This window comes from Tympanuchus pallidicinctus, unplaced genomic scaffold, assembly GCF_026119805.1.
Source record: "Tympanuchus pallidicinctus isolate F22 unplaced genomic scaffold, pur_lepc_1.0 scaffold18, whole genome shotgun sequence".
Classification (NCBI taxonomy): Eukaryota; Metazoa; Chordata; class Aves; order Galliformes; family Phasianidae; genus Tympanuchus; species Tympanuchus pallidicinctus.
The window spans coordinates 6,022,281-6,044,382 of NW_026294699.1; the positions used below are offsets into that span (position 1 = coordinate 6,022,281).

Here is a 22,102-nt window from a genome sequence, read left to right on the forward strand (position 1 = left end):
GAGTTCAATTTTACCCGTTCATACAAATCCTCAACTATTTCTCATCCCAGCTTGTATAAATACACCCCAAGCTTAAAGACAAGGTCAGACTGCTGAACGTATTGAGCTTGCTAATACAAGAATTTTTAACTTTATTTTCATGTACAGTTTAATAATATATAGAGCATAGAAAACGGTATATTTTAAAGGCATATCAAGTAAAAAGAATATTCTAAAATATGTTTGTCCTGTTAAAACTCTTGTTCAAACTTTTTGGCATTTATTTTCTTGGTACTTCGAATATTGACATATGTTCTCTGTGTGGCACCACCTGCATGCTGCTGTTTGTACACTGAAGTGTGTGTGCTTTTTACTTCTAACTAAAGTGACAGAGCTTTCATTGTAGAAGTAAGCTGAGTTCATGTATATATACATCTTTATCTTAAATATCTGCTCTATAAATGACCTAAGCGCTATTAAGGCAAGAAACTGAAGAAGCATCTCTTCAAGTCAGTGGCATTTCAGCTTAATTTACAGTGTTACAGAATTATCTTCTAGATATAAAATAGCTTTAATGCACATTTGTTTTAGAATTTCACCCTTAATATTTCATGTTTGAATAAGACTAGCCAAACACCTAATTTACAGACTACTTTCAGCCTTAAACCCATATCTGTTTATTTAAAACAAATCCTGCTTGCTAGCAAAACTCAGGTTTTGAATCTGAAATGTATTCAGCAAACAGCAGAAACACTTTTTTAAAAAGTAGGGTAGTAATGCCTGAAATTCAGTGTTCCCACTAAGAGGAAAAAGATTAACAGAACAGTAGCATCATGCAAGACTGGGAAAGTGAGAATGCATTCCTCTCAGACTGATCTATTGTTTTAACTGCTGTTATTTTCACTTTTTATTTGCTGTTCTGCTTACTTGTCTAATTAATTTCTTGCTGGTCCTGTTGTGCTTTCTTTGCTCCCTAATAACAATGCTACTCGTTAGAGCATTTTAGGATGGTCAGGGAATGGAGATGGAACAGCAAGACCCATTACTCATGTCAGAGACAATTCCCATACAGTTCTGTGAGAACTCAAGGATGAATTACCTGCAGCAATGGCTCAGACTATCAGCTGCTGTGTAATAGGCTAAGTTATCAACATTAGTAGAGCTATGTTATTTTGTAATAGTAATTTTGTTCTACATTAAGTGTAAAATTTCATTTAAAATTCATTTATTTTTATTGCCTATATATTGGGTCAGCTGTAGTGAATATCATGAAATGAATACATGGTTAATGCTTTTACAAAGTTAAATCTACATTTTAACATCAAAGGTGTGACTAACCAGAAAAAGCTACTTTATTCCCCACACTGGTCTCCAAACCCTGAAATCACCACCAGCCAAAGCCAGTATTACATTGCTGAGCAGTTAAATCTGGTATTACAGTAATTCTCTCACAGAATTATTGAAAAGTAAAAATCACCAAAAATTTTGAAAACCTACCCTGGAACTCCTATGCATGGTAGTTACACTCTGATTTCTTTAGTAAGAATTTTTATTCAAATATAATCCAAGTAGGAACTTAGAATGAATTTTGTAAAGGCCAATTTCCTAGTGAGCAGACACAGAAAAATAAAAATAAAAATAAAAAAAGCTTTTCTAAATTACATATTAGCCAACATGATATATCTAGCCAGATCCCAATGTAATAAACATACTGAGTTTGGCTGCAAAAAAAAAAAAGTTAAATTTGGTACAGCACAATGCAAAAATAAGGGGCTGCAGGACTTGAGTGGAGCATCTCTTTCTGCTCAGACTCCTCCAGTCCCAAGCTGTGCGCTGAATTTCAAATTTGCTTGTAACTTTTCCTGCCAAAGGCTCTATATGCTTAAATTAAAAGTGAAGAAGAATAAAGAGAATCATTTGCTGGATTACAAAAAGGAGTTGCTTTCTTTTGCAAAGCAAGTGGTTTTAATAAAAGCTTGATGACACTTACTGCACGATATAAATAGCAGAACGTTCGTCCTCTGCTGGAACAGCCACATTGAGTGCAGCTCTGGGCTTTTATACTTGTTTGCTTTTGCACCATGATCTTGGCCTCATTTTTCACTTCCCCTGTATTTATCCCATCCCAAAGGGCTAGATCCAGGCCAGGAATATGCTTAGCATATTGCTTCCAAATTAATTTGCAAAGATTTTAATAGTAATCTGACAGAGGCCAGGAACTGTTTATGCCTAGAAAAGGGAATATGCCATTTCACCACAGATGATGGTGAAACAAGTAAAAGAAAACTAGGGTCAGTCTTGCTCAGATTGAATGCCAGGCATTCCATTAAACCTGCTGTTGGTTGGCTTTTTTTGTATTCTGTTTCGTATCAAGAACACAGTACATTTTTAGAGAAACAATACCTTTACTACAAAACCATGTAAATGATTATATACAAAATATTGGAATTTGGTTTTGTACTGTCATGACAGTAATAACTAGCTGCCAACATTTATTTACGTTTCCTTAATACTAGGTACATAACACCACTGATCAGAGTAAAGGCAAATGCAATCCAGGCTAAGACGAAGGAATAGCCATACTGGCCTTTAGAAACTTCAATGGCATATTCAATGCTCTTGTGCAGTTCTTCATGCCTATCTGTGTAAATGGAAGCTGCAATCATCACGCACAGACCTGGAGGAGAACAAACAGCAAAGGTTAGTAATTTTAGATAATATCAGTACGTATAATAACCATCCACTGACTCTCATCTGGCAGCCGCTTCCAGCAGTGTCTTTTTTGCAAACACTTACTTTCCATCTGCAAACTAAACTGGGGGCATTTCAGGACATGCTCTCAGTTTTTTTGGCAGGGACTGAATTTTAAGTGCTGCTGCATATTCATGTAATTTGCAATGAACACAAAATGATTCTTAACATCTGGATAGTTTTAAAGACTAACAAAAATTAAGGAAGTACCTGCCTGCAACATTTGCAGAGTTACTTAATTTGATCAAGATGCTCAGAATCTTAGATTCCTTCCCTCCCGGATTTTTACTTCTGAGCTGTGATGTTACCCATGTTTCCACTGCCTAAACAGTACAGAATTGAGCAGTTCCATGTTTAAACATATATGCAGGACAAGCTATGACCTCCAGAGCCCTACAGAGTTCTCATACAGCTCATTCTTTTTGAAACCTTTTTCCCCTTCCCTTTCGTACTTTCATGTAAACATCACTGAAGTCACAAGTGTTAAAAAATCACTCACATGACAGGAGCTGGATAACAGAGGTTAACACAAATCTTTCTCCTTGCTTTAGACGGAAAAGTTGGAGAATGAAAACCAGAAACGCCACACAACAGAAAATAGTAGATAGGACCATGGAGGCCTGAACAGCCTGAATTGATTGATATTCTGCAAAAATAAAAGCAGCTTTGATTAGAAATAGTTATCCCCCCTTGCCTATTCCAGCAATGAGCAGAAGGGCAGAGCTGCACTCTCTAAGCAGGAGTTCAGCAGACAGTAAACCAACTGTGCAAGCCTCAGAGGGTTCTTCTCACTTTCTTTTTATTTATACAGCCAGTGACTTAAAGACTTTTAAAAGCTTTTCAGAAAACTGAATAAAACACTGAAGAGACCATTTCTCACATACCACATCCTCCACTACCCTCTATATACTAAAACGGGGTGAAACTCAATTGTAGGCTAAATTCATATTAGATCAGATGTGCCTTACATAATGGGATTGTCTCCCTGCAATATAGATATGACCTGACACTCAGACACCAAAATTACTACAGGGCTACATGGCTCTTCATTTACCTATTTGAAATACATACTAACTGAAAGTGTGGGAACATAGTTAAAGTAACTCTTGAGAATAAAAAAAAATATATATTTTTTGGTAAAGCAGGGTAAGGTAGGTTGTACTGTATATTAATTCTTTGCATAGATATTAAGTACAATATCTATGTTAAAACTTCAGATTGTGTTCTCATTTTCTTTCCCTTTTACCCCTATGCCTGTAGAACAGTGTATTTATGTTCTTTTAAAGTTCAGTTCTGAGAGGCAAGTTCCACCGCTGCAGAGCTACCTTCAGATGTCTTCACCACTTTTACTTGATCCAGTACTTTAAATGTTCTGTGGCTCTTGCTCTTAATTCCTTGTGTTTAATCCCTCATATTGGGCTTTCAGTGTACCTAATAGTTCCTTCTGTTCTCCTATGAGAGAACCAGTAGGAACAGTTTGCTTTTCCAAAATGGAAATCCAGTATTGAAGAATTTAGAAGACATGAGTAGTTAGAACATACAGGTTTTTGAACAAGTATATATTCTTGTCCCTGTAAATTTTATGCTGGTTTCCTCTATCTCCTGCTAAAGGAATTGAGACATATGCATGCACAGATACTCACCTCTGAATTGAACAGTAATAGGTGTGCAGGTGCTATTATTTGTGGCACATGCACTCCAGACATCTGTAGAAAAATTATCTCCTACCCACCAGGCCTGCAAAATAAAAGTAAAGGCACATCCACTGTAACAAACACCTGTTCACTAATCTTTGAAACTAAATTTCAGATGTAATGGACTTAAAAGCATTTGTACAGGCTAGGTCTCAAGAACAAGAGGGCAAGAAACTTGTTATTCTTCCATATTTGGAGATGGGATGGCAAGCCAACAGCATTAAGAATTGGAAAATAATTCTGCATTCCCAGTAAAGAACTGAAAGCTTCAGTGCTTCTGCTTGAAATCAAGATCTAGGCTTGGGAAGTAATGAGCAGAAGAAAGAGGCCAGAGACCTTTCTACATTTTTTCTGATAAATTTGCACTGAGTCATGTACTGACCACAAAACTGAAGGCTGCATGTTATGTGCTCAATTTTGGAATAAAAGGTATTTCTTTATTCATGTATCATTTTCATTTTAGACCCATGTGAAGTAAGAAAGGAACCAGATAGCAACCCTGAAGCACAAGGGATTTTCTACTTTTCAGACAGAAGTCTTGGACGTTCAAAGATTGCTCACTCCATAAGATACCCCAACAAGCTGTAATTTGTTCACCCAGACCTTCTTCGGAATGTAAATTCCCTTAAGGCACAACACTTTTTTAACTCATGGGAAACAGCAGGGTAATAAACCAAGAAACAGAAACCCTGTTTACAAATTTTCTGGTTCCTGACACTGAATGAATTAATCTCAACTAACGTAGCTGTGCTGTCAATGTGCAAATGCAGTTCATGCACTGTGGCATCTGACTGGAAGTAACAGCAATAAATTAAGATCTCACTGTGGTATTTCTATTTCAGTGTTTTAACATTTAATGCAAAATAGTACTACAGTGACTGAACAGATTTTTACGGCAGCCTGGGAAATGCTGCAACCACTCCACACAAGTGGCATTTCCTCAGGAAATCCACTCCAATTCCAATAGCTACGCAGGCCTCAGTTTTGAGTAGTTTCTGGAAAAATAGGACTTTTAAATATGACTCCTGGAATCATCAGCTGCTTAAAGAGACGTACCAGAAACCTCACAGAATACCAGGCAGATTTGCAGCAGTACAGCAATAAGGACATCCGTGTATCACGACGGTAGCTATCTCCATCAGAATAACACTGCATTACTGTGTTAAGAAAAGCACTACTTTCTCAATAGCACTAAGCCATTCATTTTTTTGCTGTCCAAGTGGAATAAATTATTTTTCAGCTTTGAAGGCTTTTTCATATTTTGAGAGTGATTTTCTTGACAACATAAAATCTATGAAAGTGCTAAAACCAAGCAGAAGCTGGTTGCATAGTTTGTTACTGCTTAAAAGTAGTTAATGACACAAAGCAGAGCGCGTGGTTTTGGAATTCTGTAATCCTTTGTATGTAACTGACCTGAGCTAAGAATAATTTGCCTGTCCACTGTCCTAGTTTTCTAAATATTCAAAGGAGCGGGGCAATAAAACTTGGTTTTAGTGCTTTTAATTGATTATCTACTCCAGCATATCAACTAGTTGGCTGAAAAATAACATGTCAGTTCATAAAATTTTGCAATGAAGAGCTCTGGATATCTTATCATTTTACTTAAAGCACAGTCTTCGGAAAAACTATGGGATTCAAACCAGCTTCACAAGTAAAGTATTTCCAGTAGACTTCTTTTTTTTTTTTACATCCTAAAAGCCTGTGGACTCATTCAACCTGTCAGAGAAAGAACCTAATGCAGTTAAGAGTACCAGTCACTGCCAGCTGTTTTGGAAATAAGTCGTTCATATTAAGAGCTAGATGTAAACACTGGAAAGCAATCTTTTTCTTGTCACAAAAGTAATTAAAATAAATTTGAAAAGAAAGCCACACGATTCTAAAACTTTGAGCTGAAATTGCTTCAAGTGAATTGAAACTAATTCATAGCAGAAATTACACTCCTCTGAGGGTGGTTTGAAGAAAAGAAGCCAAATCTATTTTTCAGTTGCATAATTTTAAGTGTTATATAGGAACTAACTTTAGGATAACACGATTTTTTTCTTAAACAAACGTTTGTTTTAATAAAGTTGGTGGAAAACTTCTAAGGCTCAAAACACATCTAGCAAATTATCTGAAACACAGCAAGTAATAAAAGACTGTAAAAGCAAAGAAATAACTGGGTGCTTGAGGGACAAGAAGAAATGACACTTACATTGTCAATAGTTGAGATGAACAACAGCGCTGCTGAAGTTATGTGAAATATAATAATGAAAGCCAAAAGAATCAACATCCTTGATGCGAGGAGTATTTAGTTCGAGACAAATCTGTTAAAAAAAAAAATTGAAAATGATCATTCTTTAAAAGCTGTTAATTAATCAACCCATCATTATACTACTTCACTGTGGCTGTAAGTGCCCACGGTCATTGCAAGTGTATCTCAGAGCACAATACCATTGAAGAGTTTGAAAGGTTGTATGTAGTTTGGCTGCAAGGCATGTATTCTTTCTCCAGAGGTAAAAGACTTCACTAATCATGCTTTATACCAGTATGACAGCTTTCTGTTTGTTACATGTGATACGTAGCTAGCACCACGAGTGTTTAAATGAATTTCAACTCGAAGCAAAGCCAAGAGGTGTGTTTTCATAATATGCAAGTGGGATGGCTGCAACGAGTAAACACAATTTTTTTTCTGCAAGCTTCTCCAGCGGAGGTATAAAGCACTCTTTCACGTTGACTTTCAGATAATTACTTTTCAAATGACAGCCTCATTTCCATGCTATGCCAGAACTTCCACAGGCTTTTTGGTAAGGTCTTGTTTCAATCATGCTTTTGAAGTAGGGAGAACTGTAGATTTCAGTAGGATGCTGGTAGAACAAAATGAAGTGTTCCATGAACTATAATGTAGATTTAGGAATAGCTATGTTGTACCTTTGGCTTTGTACAGACTGTCCTTTGTACATATAATCACAAGATTTATCCATTGGCGAATGACTTAGGGCTACCATTTTCTCCAGTAGAGTTAAATAACCAGTTAGCAGTGCAACAATCCAGTCATCTTCTGTTTAGTAACTTAACACTCTCTCTAATGCCTCTATTATCTACTTACTATACATGGCCCATTTCATATCGTTTCACATCTCAAATGAAAAAAACAGATATCTTATACATAGTGGAACCACAAACATTTCTTGAAGTGTAATCCCCAGCAAATCTATGAGCAGGCAATAGTTATGGAAAACTACCATATTTTACACAGGAGTGTGCAATTACTTGGCACAGCCATTGTCTTTTTCTTATCGTACACAAAAGCTTTCCAGAAGCTATAAGGAAACCCCAGTCTTGCAGATATTTTCTTTGCATTTAAAGTAGCACTATCATTCGTAAGGACCTTATGTACGTTTCTTTACTTCCTTAGCTTTGGAAATTTTCTCCTATGTCAGATGCCCACATATTTGTAACACAGCCAATACATGGAAGAAAAGGTAATTATTTGAAGACTTCATTTTTTCATACCCAACCCTCTCTTCCTTACTGCTGATTCTAGATTCACAGGCTGTCACAAGTATGACAAGCAATGCAGATGGAGTGTGTAATCAAATAAAGGGACTACTTCGACAGCATTTTCAAAGAGAATAGCTGCTCCACTGGCATTTTTATCAATCCAAAATACAACTGTACTCTGCAAAACTCAAACAAAAAGATAACAGCATATAAACATGCTGGAAACAGACTAGAAGTTCCAGATCAATCCTTCACTGTACACACTGCAGCACAACATTTTGCTGCAGTACCATATTACAACGAGCAAAAAGCCAAAAAACATTAACGTGCTTTTGAGATGCGGAAAACTGATCTGATAATACTTATTTCTGTATCAAACTTGAATGACTGTACTGGAAAACTAAGTCAAATCCTAAAACAGAGAAAGCAGCTAGTCAAATTTTATTCCAATTTTCTCTGCTAACTTGCCTTTTCAATCACAACGAACAACAGAAGTAGTAACTTCTTCCAAAAAGCCAACTCTGCCACATGAGTCAGGATCTTCAAATCTAGCAGCCACATTCCGCTTCTAGAAATGTCATTCATGGCTGCCTACTGAGACTTTCTTGAATGAAAGGCAGGAAGAAGGAAAAGAAGCTATCTTGTGGGTTTGTGTAATGCCACATCAAAATATCTCCACCGTAAAATGTACCAGTCTTCACACACACTTCTCTTGTCTTGTGGTTAGGTTTTCTTCAGTTTCATTTGTTCACAGATGGTATCTAAGCAGACAATAGTCATCTGCCATATAAGGAATGAGAATCAAACTGCACTCTATTATTTTTAGGCTAACAATGCATCTTATTACATGATGCATCATAAAATGAGACAGAAAAAATGTAACCTAATTAAAATCAACCTTTCAAAATCAAGACTTGCCAGCTCAGAACTTGCTAGTTTTAATCAACTGAATGGTTTTGTTTTGCTTCTTTTAGCCATAAAGAGCAGATTTTTAAACAGGGTGGATGAACACACACAGTAGATGAGGAGACATTGTATGTTTGTCCAAAATAAAGCCAAAATTAAATGAAAGAGCATTATGTTTTATTTCACACATATGCACACACACAAAAAGGTAGTAAGAATAGCCTGATGCTTCCCAAGAACCTTCCTAAAAGCCATGTTTAGATAATTCCCACTAACTTGCTGGCAATGGCTCCTTTCCTGAGCTGCAAACACTAGCAAAGGCTACAAACACTATAAACAGTGTTTATTTTAATGGACATTAAGCCCTTTGGGGGAGCTAGGCTAATTCCAAGTAATTCATATCAGGGAAGACAACAACTTGCTCCCCACTCCCAGAAGAGCACAGATAAATCTGCAGGCTTCAGTCACTCCTGGCAACCTCTTCCTACGGACAGCAGGGAGGAGCATAAGGAATAATGAGAGAAGGGTCTTCCAGCTGAACCCATACATCTAGGCACAGGAAGCACACAGCAGCTCCTTCCCTTGAAGGTGTAGACAGCAAAGAAGCTGCTCCAGTATCTGCATCCCTTTCAAGGCAGAAAGACTTCATCTCTCAGCACACCCATAAGCAACCACTCTTCATTCGCTCCTGACAAATCTGGGATTTAAAAGTTTATTTTGATTACTGAAGATTCTTCTACTCTCTAAACAAGTTTTTCTTTCACTGGCTCTCTGAGGCCTGTCTGCGTACCTCTCCCAGAAGCAGGCAGCAACGATCCTCTCTCATAAGCTGGCAAATGATGTAGTTATGTTTTTTTTATGGAAACTTTCTGAGAACACTGTTTGCATTAGCATTCAGAATTCTTAATATTTTAACTATTTATTACTAACCAGATGCTTTAGTAGCTTCCTATTTCTGCTTGCTAGCTGTGAGTCTCCCTGATTTTTATTCACTGTTCCTCAAGGGTTCTTTCCCTTCAGGCTCCCAATTGGTTCCAGTTGTTCCAGCAGCTGAAGCTTGCCAAGCCAGCAGCGTGCCACCTGGCAGCATGATCAGCATCTGCCTTCTGCCTCGTCTGCAAAATGGAGGGCACCTGCAGGAACAGATCAGCCTGCACCACTGCTTAACCCGGCTGACCTAATTCTGCTCAGCAGAAGCACATATTCAGGTTAGATTAAAACTCTATCTTTCACATTTAATTTATGTAGCCAAGAAGATACTGGCTCTTAACATTGATTGCTAATAACAACAAAAAATACTTTTTCTAAAAAAGTCACATATATTCAATGCTCTAACACTTGTATTGTACATGAACAAGAATCTACAGTTACGTTAAGAAGATGCACAGAAATGATCAGACACCTCAAATAAAATTTTAGTATCGATGTGTGATGTAATGGAGGATTCTATACTTGGTTGTTGTTGTTCTTTTTAATTTTTTATTTTTTTGCAGAATATCCTACTTACCCACTGCTAGTACACGCTGACACGGAAAGCTTTCTTGCCCTTCCAGGATTCTTACTCTCAAATTGTTCAACATTTCTATTTTTGTCTCTTGATTATAGGGAAGAATACTGGCATTGATGAAGGCCGTGACTGGGTAGGATCACTTTTAATATCTATCATTTGAAGCAATGTGCATTATGCTTTCTAGTTGAGGTGCTTATAATTAGGTCCACTGCCTTGAGGCATGGATGAAGACCAGGATGGTGCAAAAGATATTGTTCATGTTCCCTCAAACTGGCTTGATTTCTTCTAGCAGTTCTTACACCGTGGACGCAAGTTTCAACAAGGAATGTCCCAATTGTGCAAATGCTTTTGATATATTCAATAAGCATGATTAAATACGGGAACACGGCCCAGAGGCTGTGGAATCTCCATTCTTGGACATGCCTGTAACTTAACTGAAGCAAGGCCCAGTGCACCCTGAGCCAGCTCCCTGCTCACAGCAGGACTGCTGTGGAAAGAGTGTCAGAGGCCCCTCCAGCTCTACTCTGCTGTGGTTCTGCAGCTGCCACAGGAAACCCCCAGGCTCATCTCCAGCAAGGCCCTGAGAACAGAGGGCCGAGTATCTGACTGACTTCATCACGTGACATTAAAAAAAAGAGATGTCGGGGTTGCGGTAAGAACGGTATTGGAAGTCAACATCAATTCTTCAACTGTCAAACACAGCATTTCATAGCACATCACTAAGTATGTAGCAAGGCAGAAATGCATAGGTACAGCTGAGTTAAAATTACTTCCTACCAGTGAATCCAGGAAAGATAAGTTATTAGAAACCTACTGATCACATCCACCCTTGCTGTAGCAATAAGGTTTCCCACAAATGCTGTTAAACTGCAGGACACCAGTTCTACATACACACATGCATCTACATATAAATATAGATTTCAGTTACCACAAAAGAACTGTCCCTGAGTAACGATCTAATGCCGCCTTATTTTGCAGAGGAAGGATAAATGCACCAGTCACACTCATCTCTAATCTTCTCAGTAATACAGCATATTGGAAATGATAATTTGCATGTTCGCATTAGAGCCTGATGTACTTTTCAAGAGGCTAAGGAGGACTTCTGTTATTATCTTCAAGACATGCAGAGACAAGAACTTTTTTTTTTTTTTTTTTTTTGGAAACACGGTAAAACGATGAAACACACAGAACACCACAAGGGGGGAGGAAGGGGAAGCATTCAATCCATGTTTCCCAACATTTCTGTTCCGTAATAAGCAAGCACATTACAACACTGACTCACTTCTCATTGTCTAACTCCCCCCAATCACTCCAACTTTAAGATAAAGTTTATCTTTATTGTCCAGCAGTATTGAGACATGCCTAAATGAATTTCTTCTGCTTAGTACAGAAAGCAAGAACAAAAATAGCCTTGATAGCTCTCAACAGCAGGTTTTATCACTACCTCCCAGCCCAGATGTGATCTCTGCAACCCATGTTTTTCTTTCTTCCCATGTGGTTACACTCTGCTGCCAAGCTACGGCTTGTGTTTGTGCATACTTAACTTCTGCAACCAGAGCACCATGTACGCAGCACTGTTTATCCTGCACTCGTCTGCACTGAGAAGACCAGAGCTTATCTCATAATATGGTCTCTAGCTCTCACTTCCTAACATCATTTATTTGTATCATACTCAGTTGAGTCCACGTATGTAGAAAATCTGAGCTCAGGCAGTCGTGGTGCACGTTCCCAGAAGCAGGGTGAGAACAGCACAGAACAGCTCCAGCTCTGCAATAGCATGGCTGAGGTGTGCAGGCTGCCAGTCACCCACAGCTGGTGTGCAGAAAAGGCACACCCAAAGCAGGGGCAGAGGATCCAGCCAAACAAGTCAGCATACCTGCAGCCTTCTGCCCTGAGATCTTTCACTGCAACCAGCGTGGCAGGTCCTGGGGCCATCAATAAGAATTTAATTCAGCTGAACCTTCTTGAGGTTACTGCTGTAGAACTGAATAAAGGCAGGCCTTCATTGCCAATTCTTCTGTCCCTAGGTGCTATAATTAAGACCATATATGTGAAGTTAGAAGAAAAATCTTGTATACTGGTCACATGAAAAGTCTATCATCTTGTGATACATCATAAGATGTTTGGATCTACATGACAAGTGCTTCATTCTGCTCAGAGCTCTTGTGCCACGTCTCATTGTGTCTCATGACAAAGACAGAGAACTCAGGAGTCAGTGCATTACCTCTAGCCCTGCCTAGTATTCTCTGCTTTATATGGAGGAGAGTGATACTGTAAAATCCTTTTTTTTTTTTTTCTTTTATCAAATACAAATTATTCTGTTTTTCCTGAGTGATTCTCAGAACTGGAACCTGAAGGGAACTAAGTTTAGACAGCAAAAGTATCAAAAGCTTTGAAAGTTTCAACAATGCCTAAACTACAAGAAATTCAGGAAATTTAACATGAAGAAAATAATTATACCAGTTGAACCAACCCACTTCAGTTTCATTATTCACTTCTGTCTGAGTTAATCAGGAACACCAACATTAGAGGACAATTACTGGGTGATATTCCTTAAAACAAGACAAATAATATTCAAACTCATACTCTGCCCTTCAGGTTCTCCATGCTGACTACACATAAAACTGGGCAGCGCAGTATTGTTTTTAAGCTTCACTCTCTGCTAACTTGCATTTTTTCCAGTTATTTCTTTTTATGCAGGAGACTCCAGACTCCTGCAGTCACTTTTCCTCCCTTGCCACCACTCACATTTGGTGAACCAGTTAGGTAAATTTTAGTGGTGCATATTGCTTGTTCTCACCAGCTGCTCTTTCATTTTAGTGATTCTGGATTAAAACCTCAAGATGCCTAGAATATCATTTGCTTCAGGCTAATTCTTCTAATACCAGTTACACTTCTATTTTCAACCTTCAGTGGCTTACGAAATACTGGTGCCCAAGACTGTATTTATGTTACTCTGACCCTACTCATAGTCCGTGGTACCTGTAGGTTGCTCCACCATTTGAGTAATTCCCATTGGATCGCTTCCCTGTTGATACTGTTGCCATGGACTTAGCAGGGCAGCTGGCATGTGCTGGAGCTGCCCTCCTGCCTGCTGCCATGTCTCTGCGCAGTAAGTCTGAAATGAATAAGCACATCCTTGCATCTGTCTTCTTTTTACCTGTATTATCAATGCACGCTGGAAAAGAAAACAGAACTTAAACCATCTAGTTCTATTTCAGACAATGACTTGGGAGCCTTACTTTAAAGAACCAACTTCTAAACATCTCACAGGACAGGAACGTTAGTCTTGAAGTTAACCCTGCAGGTAGATTTATAAACTGCATGTAAAGACTTTGCTGCTAGTAAACCCTCAAACACATACTGATAGCTCTGTGGTGTATGGTGTACTGTTAGAGATCACAGGTATACAAGTTGCAAAGAAAAACGAGTTTTCTCATTAAAATCTTATTTGTAAGAGTAATTCAGCACTTAAAAATACAAGTTTACCAACATCTGCAGTCTCTGCGTTGATGTTCACATATTCTTCATTATCAGGGAACTTAAAATACTGTAGAACTGGACAAATGTGAATCCATTAAATCTAACAAGATTCTAAATGCTTCTTTTTATATAAAGCCCATTAGGTCCATGTACTGAACATTTGTACGTAATGTCCATGTAGACTTGTTCTCAGACAGGTCTGAACTCTGCTTCTGTGGGTAGTACCCCATACAGCTACAGGAACACGTACTTAAGTAGTAGGTAGTAAAACAGGCAACCTCACTTGAAGGACTTTTTGGTCTTGATGCATCTTGAAAGATCTCCAGGGACCCCACATGACCTATTCTCCATGCACAGGGGTAGATTTAAATTGAGACTAGTTTTAATGCTCAGGTATTACATGGCTAATAGTCAACATGGAAACAGCACACACTTTTTGAACCAGGAATCCGGTCAACCAGCAAACAAACCTCTAAGTGCTGACTGGTTCAGATTAGACCTCCACAAGACTGAATGGGATCATGAAAAGGAAGTGCAAAGAAAGAGTAACAGTCTGCACTGCAGATAGGCTCTCATACCTTCATATTAGGAAAAGTTATACGTATGCTTGTTATGGAATTACACTTCAGGTGCTTGTTTGATATTGGACTTGGAATCAAGGAGGCAGAGCGTACTGCCAGCCTTTACATGGTACAGATGACATAAGATCTTGCTCAGGAGCAGCACTTAGAGAGCTCATAAATTGGGAAGTTACTCAAGCTTGCAGCTCCTTGTGCTATCAATTTTATGTAGAAACTTCTCACTCATGCTTCCAGCTGCTTTTCAAAGTCCTTCATCACAAAGCAGGGAAATCAGAAGGAAACGAAACAATGTTGCCCACATACAATGACTGAAGGCATGCAAAAATAATAAAAATAATACAGCAGAAATGAATGACTAGAGTTTGTTTCATGTAAGTTACACTACTTATGTCTTTTCAATTAAGTGGAAGAAAATGAAAATAGAATCACTCTCCTGACCTAGATTTTATGTACAGCAAGCTGTCTTAAAACCCATGAACTTCAGCTGAACTAAACCAGTCAATGTGTTGTATTTGACAGGGAAATACAGAGGCTTGGAGGCCAACTGGCAAGATAAAGCATGGAGTTTTTGTTCAACTTCCTTCAGGAGATCTTGCCTAGAAACCAAAGCCCCAAGGTCTGCTTTATCTGTGTCTTAATAAAGCCTTTTCTTATTATGGCAGTTAAGTGTTACCTGGGACTGCCTGAAGAATAGTAAACTTGGAATTAAACCCCCCGTCCTTTGCCTATCATTCACCTACACGTGAGTGGATCCTGAAGCACCATTTCAGCTCCATTTTACGTTAAACCTTAACTTCTCTTCAGACACCCTACTTGGCTACCAAAGGTAGAACAAACTGCTTACCTGTTAAGTCATCTCTCCTCATTAGATCTGTGCTATTAAGCCAGAACTTCAAAGACTGGGAAATTATAACCCTGCTATCCCATACATTTCCAATCAAAACCAAGAAAAAAAAACTGCAGCAAAATAGGCTAACTAACTGCTAGCTTTGAGTACCAAGAAACAAAGAAATTGATGCTTCTAATTTCTCAGGAATGTTTTTAATAAAGTTTTGACCTAGGAATGGCAGCGTTGCTGCCACTTCTGTAACCATGTCGGTCATTTATTTGCAAGCAAGTTCAGACTGGGTTTAGACTTGCCCTACTACTCCTTTCACTATGACCTTAACTATTGCTGCTTGAACTACAGAACAAAGTCAGTGTGCCATGAAAGCCATTGTGGGCAGACAGCAAAGCAATCAGGCAGTGCCTATGGGAAAACACAATCACAATGCCTTGCCACAGGGTGGGGAAGTGGCTCTCACAGAGAAAATGAGCCTTCTGACAGCGTACCTGAAAATCCTAAAACAGTCTTGAGCTTAAAAGATTCAAGATAGAGTTATTCAAATACTCCAGAGAAAAAAAAAAAGGAATGAGAAGCCCAACAGCCACCATGTGTTGAGAAGATCATTTAGCAGGTAAAAAGCTGCAGTCACAGAAACCAGCTTCCTATGGTGGGCAGACAAACCCTTGGCTGCAGGTACATTTGACCAGCACTGTTTAAGCTTTCATCCTTTCAAAACTGCTTTTTCGATGCTTTTGCATGTTCAGCAGGAAGACATCTGTCCTCTTCAAGCAGCACAAAGAAGCACTTTCTTCACAAGAAAATCTTTTCAATATTCTTCATTTTCCCTAAGACCACTATGTAACTGTATTTTTCTGCTGGGTAATCATAATCTGAGGTTTAAAACCATTCAGCACAATCCATGCTGGTATAAAGTAGGTGGCTGAAACACCATCTCTTAATCCCCATCAAGGCTATTGTTTGTGTCCTCCATCATCTGTTCATCCACCTTCAGCTTATGCTGAAATAGTCACATGCCTTTGGAGAAATGATAACAAAAACCTGTCTTTAGTGAAAGATGCCCCATGGCAGCAATCCATTGAAGAGATCTGTTGTACCTCAAGAGGTACACACTGTTTGGGAAAACCCAGCAGTAATGCGAAAGAAGGAACAGCTCGTATACTGCTGGCTTGGGTTTCTTACAAAATATGCATGTGTTCTCTTAGTTTTCACAGAGGCATCTAAAAGTACTACGAAATTCCCTAAATTACATATAGGTTGAGCTTCTTAATATACTTACAAAATTGGGAAAAAAAAATAAACAGTTTCTTACACGTTATGACACATAGAAGGGAAAAGAATAATGTAACCTAAAGATGAGAACAAATAGCTATAAATCAGGTATGAGCACATTCAGGAAGGACGTAATAACTCTCAGAGCTCTCAGGTTCTTGGAGCAACCTCACAATCACCACAGCAAGGAAAAAAAAAAAAAAGCCTGTCTTTTTATACTATATATGATAGTGTGTTAACCAAGGAGCAGGTCTGGGAGCCCAAAAGAGCCCTCTGGTTCTGTACTCCTGCAAAAGATTGTCCAAGCAGTCTGATTTAGGCCTCCACATTTTCTGCAGCATCCTTTTGCAGGATCAACATGGCCTTGGCACAGTAGAATTATCTCACAGTTTTCAAGAACTTCAGGTACTGCTGGGAACAAAGCCGACTGTTGGACTGTACACTGGAGTAATAACAGAGTGTGATCATGGGACCAATAGCAGGCAGCCCGCTTGAAGGCAGAACTCACTCCTCAGGTGGGCAGCAAGCTTCAAAGAGCAGTGAGGTCTGGCCTCGTGAAGGTGCCCTCAGGCCCCCACTCCTTCCCACATTCAGCAGAACTGGTCTGGAGCAGCCAAGCTCAGCACAGGCTACCAGCACATCCCCGCCTCCAGCCCCAGTGAGTGGGTGACCTCATGGAGCCAGGCAACGACACGGGAGCACCAGTAACGCTTTGCCAGCTGTAAGACGTGCCTGGGAACCCAATCCTGCAGCAAATCACTGAGCCAAGGTGTGGCCTGACCTCACCCGCACTCCATCACCACGCGGCCATGTTCTGGCACCGAGGCTGTCCCCACTCAGTACCTGCTGGGGCAAGGAGGCATACACCAAGTGTAACATGAGACCTTCTCATCAGGTCCACAGTTTAAATGTGTCATCGGTCTGATCCAATAAAGAGCAAAAAGAACAAAAAACAAAAGGCACCTGCAGCATTAATTCTAGACAATAATAGAACTCTGCAAGCAAATCTCAGAACCTGGGTTTCACTGGTTACAGGCTCCTGCTTATCCAAAGATTAATCCAGATACAACAGAACAGCTTGAGTGATTTATGTTGTTCCACCTAATTAACCAACAAACAAAGGCAGAAAAAGTCTGTCTTTCCAGATTGAAAGCGATTCATTTAATTCAGTAGAAACGAAAGCTGATATTGTTTTAACTTTGGCAGATGCTCTATGGAAATTGCTAGCAATTAAATGTGTTATATTCACTGTCGTAAAATTTTCAAACTGCTTGTTTTGATTTGGTGATGACTTGCTCTGTATTGAGAAATTTTAGTTGTAGTTATTTCAGAGTTTGCACATCATCTATCAGGAGATATATCCCTATTGACTGTAGAGCACTAGGCTATAACATGAAAAGAGCAAATTCTTCCTCTATTACTACTATTTTGTTTCACAGCAACATGGTAGCATTTAACTGGTCTTAATACTCAACCAAGTAATCAACTTTCTGAAGGCTGCTTTTACATTCTAATTTGCAACCAGCGCAACTGAAAGTAAAGCTTGAAGATTGCCAAATGAACTTTCCCAGCTCAGGTAGCAGCATTTTTCTAGCACCTCTTCACTGTAGAGTTTCATGCACCAGTCGGCTGCTTTTTTGTATTCTGGCTGCTCTGTGGCAACCGAGCCCAGCCAGCTCCTGCCTGCGTCAGCCTTGTTCTGCCCCACAGCCCCTCCTTGGCCAAACTGGCTGCCTATACAGGGCCTGCTTCACCACAGGCTGACCTGCCAAGTAAAGGCCCCATCGAGCATGCTAGCACACGATAAAATGGGCAGGCTCATTCTCTTTAGGCCTGCTTTAGGCTCTTCCTGCAGTCTCCAGACTACGGTTTGTTTTTGTGTTTGAATTACACTGCTGATTTGTTGCTCCCGTGCATTGAGAACTGTCAGCCCTAGAGACCAAGGGAGTCTGTAAACTGACTGAAGAGCTCAGCAGCAGCACACACATCTCAACAGGGATATCTGGGTACTTGGAAGGTCCCTTTCTGCCTGAAAGAAGGGCGTGAATTTCATGTGCCACTTAGCACCTCCATTACACACACTTTGTGTCATTCCAGACACCGTGTCATGTTTAAGAATTGGAGAAGTCACCCATAAATGTATGTCCCATAGCCATCTCTAAGGTGTGCCTGAGTCAGCCCACTTTCTGCCCAACCTAAAGTCTCCTTTGAATATCTCTCCACAGCCAGAGGGCTGTATTTTGAGGTCACACCCAAATTATGAGGCTTCATTTGGCATACGCATACCATCATTAAACTTGCCCATGAAACTTCATAGACAAAATAAAAAGGTGTAATTACATTTTCCCCATTTGGTGAAGAAACAAGAATTCCTTTGATGGATGAATTCAAACCATCAGGCTTTCTCTTGAATCCCACCCAGCAAGATCTATTTTCTGAAAACTGAGATGCTTATCTTCCTGATGAAGTCATGAACACTACCTGATGTACTGAGATACGTCCTACGAAATTATCTCCTCTCTAAAATAGTAATGCTTTCAACAAGGATAGTGAATACAGAGCCCACATCACAACAATCTTTAGTTTGTTTTGAGCATCCAAAAAAAAAAAAAAACAAACAAAACCTAACAAATGCTGAACAGCTCCACGAATGGAATTCCTCACCGCTGTGGCTTATGCTCCCCCCATTTTCCCTCTGAAACCAATGTGATTTCAGTAAGTGTGTTCCTTTCTCCTTTCACATTTGTCTGCTTTCAAGTATTGAGTGAATTTTATACACGAAGTGTTTGGTACACTGCAGGATAAATCCCTTTCTTATCAGTTCTTGAATAACACAGTGCCTTATTCTGCCAGGTCTTCTTCCAACAGGAACATGGCAGCAGGACCCGGAAAGTGCATCTTCTGCTGGCTAGCAATACAAGTGGTCTTGTCCCCAGAGACCTACTTATCTCTTTAACTAAAAGCATTCTTGTAGTGATTTATGGGGTGGTGTCATTCAAGGCAGAAACAGAACATGAAGTCTTACTGGAAAATCAGAATATATACAAAGTACTAAAGTGAAAAGAAGCCCCTTGTGCTGCCTAACACCTCATTTCTAAATGGACTGGCAAACAGCAGTAAGAAGAGACAAACTACAACTGATATAATTAGCAAAAACTGAGGAAGGCCTTCACTTCTAAATATCCGAATGGGACTCCTCAGTACAACATTCTTCTGATCATTCTAAGAATTTCAAGCCCAAGATGGGAAACAACCCTGAAATAAATAACACCATAAAAGAAAAGTCATGAAAATGGAAGAGAAAGACACAAAACAACTGTGAAGCAAGAGATGCTAATAAGTCATGAAGCAACATTAACCAGCAGTGGGTAATAGATGAAGCTGGTGATGTTGATTTCATTTAAGCTGTGTTTGCCAGAAGGAGTAACTACAGCATTTGAGAATTGCAGTAGAACTCATCTGAGAGCCTCCAACCTTGACTGGCTCTGTCTGTTGAACAATTTCCATTATTAGCAAGAGCTTTAAATCTGTGTAAGCAAATAGAATACAGTGCCTTTCCTCTCTGGCAGATCCACAGCATAATCAACACTGTTTGGGTGCTTACAACAGAAGTCCTTCCAGAGACCACAAATAAAGAATACACCACCAGCAGTGTCTTGTCTACTGGTATTATGTTGTTTTTATTTTAAATTATACCAACAGACTGTTTTCCTTCCCAAACAAGTATGCTAACAAGAAACCGGTCATCTTGCTACAGATCTCATGATATAATTGTATTTCACTTTGAGTTAATGTTGGTGACTCCCCGGCTGGCAGAATAATTCCTAGTTTCATCAGAATAAACCTAGCAGGGTATGCAGCTGACTTGGTAAATCCATGTCAGCCATGCAGTTGACACGAGACAAACTATGCACAACTGTATTCAGCATGAAGAATCAATCTTCTTCCAGGTACCCATTCTACAGATCTATTTTACAAGTTCACAAACGAGTGCAGAGGACAGCAACACAGCTTAATGCCTTTATAAAGTCCATGCCCAGGCACCCATCACACGCAGGCACTGCTGCTGCCTGCCCACCTGCAGCCACCTGCCATCCCACTGCCAGCAGGGCTTTTCTGGGGAGCAAAGCCTTCAAAATCAAAGCAAGAGAGCAGACAGAAGAATCACAACTTAGCACTTCATTTGACAGAAAAAGTATCTGCTCGGCAGGAAAGAAGGCTTATGTTACATAGCTAACGCACAAACCTTGTATGTATGGAGTCTGAAAGTAAAGGAAAAGAAAGTGTTTTTTTTTCTTTTTGATGGAGACCAGCCAACCCTAGCTGTTTCTTTTCAAAGCTCCTACAGAACTCCGTGAAAACGTGCCTAAGTGAACAGCTATTCTCAAGAGTTTCTCCACACACCTGTAATGAAGTCAGATACTTCTAAGATGTTCAACTGCAACAATCATTCATCATTTACGAAGTATTCCCGGGGGAAAAAATGATATATATACAAAAAAATAATAATCCAGCACCATGTGAACAAGTTAAGCTGCCAAGAGCTTAACGAGGAGGCTGAGCTGCGGGTTTCTCGGTGGCAGCAGGCTGTAAGCAGCGCCGGGGAAGCGAGCTGAGGCAAGGAGGCAGTGGGAGCTCTTCCTGAAGATGTCCAAACAAGGAGCTGACCTCCACAACTGCGTAATGAGAGCAACCCGCCTTGCTGAAAGCCGCCTGCCCGGAGCAGGCACCGAGCTCCAGGCTGCCAACACCGCCCTCCCGGTGCCACGGGGCTCGGCAGCCACCAACGGCCCCTCTGAGAACGTCGGAGCGGGTTTTTGAAACCATAGTTTGACTCAAGTGGAAAAAAAAAAAAAACCAAAAACCTAACGCTGGCAAAAAAAAACGAAACTTCACAAAGCGAAGTCTGCGCCGCGTTATATATAAAAGTTCTTCCACTAGGGGGGGTTCGGCTGCCAAAAACAATCAAGAGTTACTGTAGTACACGCAAACTCCACTCAAATAACATCAACAAAGAAAAAAAGAAAAAAGAAAAACGAGGGGGAAAAAGAAAGAAAGAAAGAAGAAAGGACCCTGAGGAGAGGGCGAACTCAGCACGGGGCGGCTCGAGACATCGTGGCTGCCCGCTCCCCCAGCGCCGCTGGGGCCGCGCGCCCAAATCGAGGAGCGGAGCGGGGCGGCGGCTGCTCACAGCCGGCACTGCAAGCGGCGACAGCCGGGCCCGGGTGGTAGTAAACAAAACCCCCTCAACTTTTTGATATACATATAAATTTTACTTTTTTTCTTTCTTTCCTTCTTTCTTTTTTTCGGTTTCTCCATCCCCTCGCCGGCACGGCCGCCGCCCCCCCCCCCCGCACAGCCCCGCGCACCCCCCTACCCCCACCGGCCGCGGTACTCACGGTGCGCGGGGGCCGGCGGAGCTCTCCGCGACCGTCTGGCGGCGGGGCTGCTCCCGCCCTCCTGCAGAAGTGATGTCAGACGAAGGCTGGGTGTGGAAAGAAAATAATTTTCAAAAGTGCCCCTCATCCGCCTGCGGAGGCAGAGGTGCGTGTGTGTATGTGTGTGTGTAGAGGGAGGGACGGGGCGAGCACGGGAGAAACTT

At 40.3% G+C, this 22,102-nt stretch overlaps 1 protein-coding gene across 1 annotated transcript; it reads right to left on the reverse strand.

Moving 5' to 3' along the window:
* Window positions 1-101: 101 nt before the first annotated feature.
* EMP2 (epithelial membrane protein 2) lies at window positions 102-22,075 on the reverse strand. Its single transcript, XM_052680410.1, has 5 exons — window positions 21,900-22,075; window positions 6,616-6,727; window positions 4,374-4,467; window positions 3,230-3,376; window positions 102-2,656 (listed from the first exon to the last, which is right to left on the reverse strand). The coding sequence occupies exons 2-5, from the start codon at window positions 6,691-6,693 to the stop codon at window positions 2,472-2,474; spliced, it is 504 nt and encodes a 167-aa protein (XP_052536370.1). The 5' UTR covers window positions 6,694-6,727; window positions 21,900-22,075; the 3' UTR covers window positions 102-2,471.
* Window positions 22,076-22,102: the final 27 nt, after the last annotated feature.

What these genes read in the sequence shown, in the direction of transcription:
- EMP2 (XM_052680410.1), bottom strand. Translation starts at nt 6,693, where the DNA reads ATGTTGATTCTTTTGGCTTTCATTATTATATTTCACATAACTTCAGCA. An exon ending in TCATCTCAACTATTGACAAT is followed by an intron (nt 4,468 to 6,615) that starts GTAAGTGTCATT and finishes TTTATTTTGCAG; the next exon opens with GCCTGGTGGGTAGGAGATAA. An exon ending in TGTTATCCAGCTCCTGTCAT is followed by an intron (nt 2,657 to 3,229) that starts GTGAGTGATTTT and finishes GTTCTCCTCCAG; the next exon opens with GTCTGTGCGTGATGATTGCA.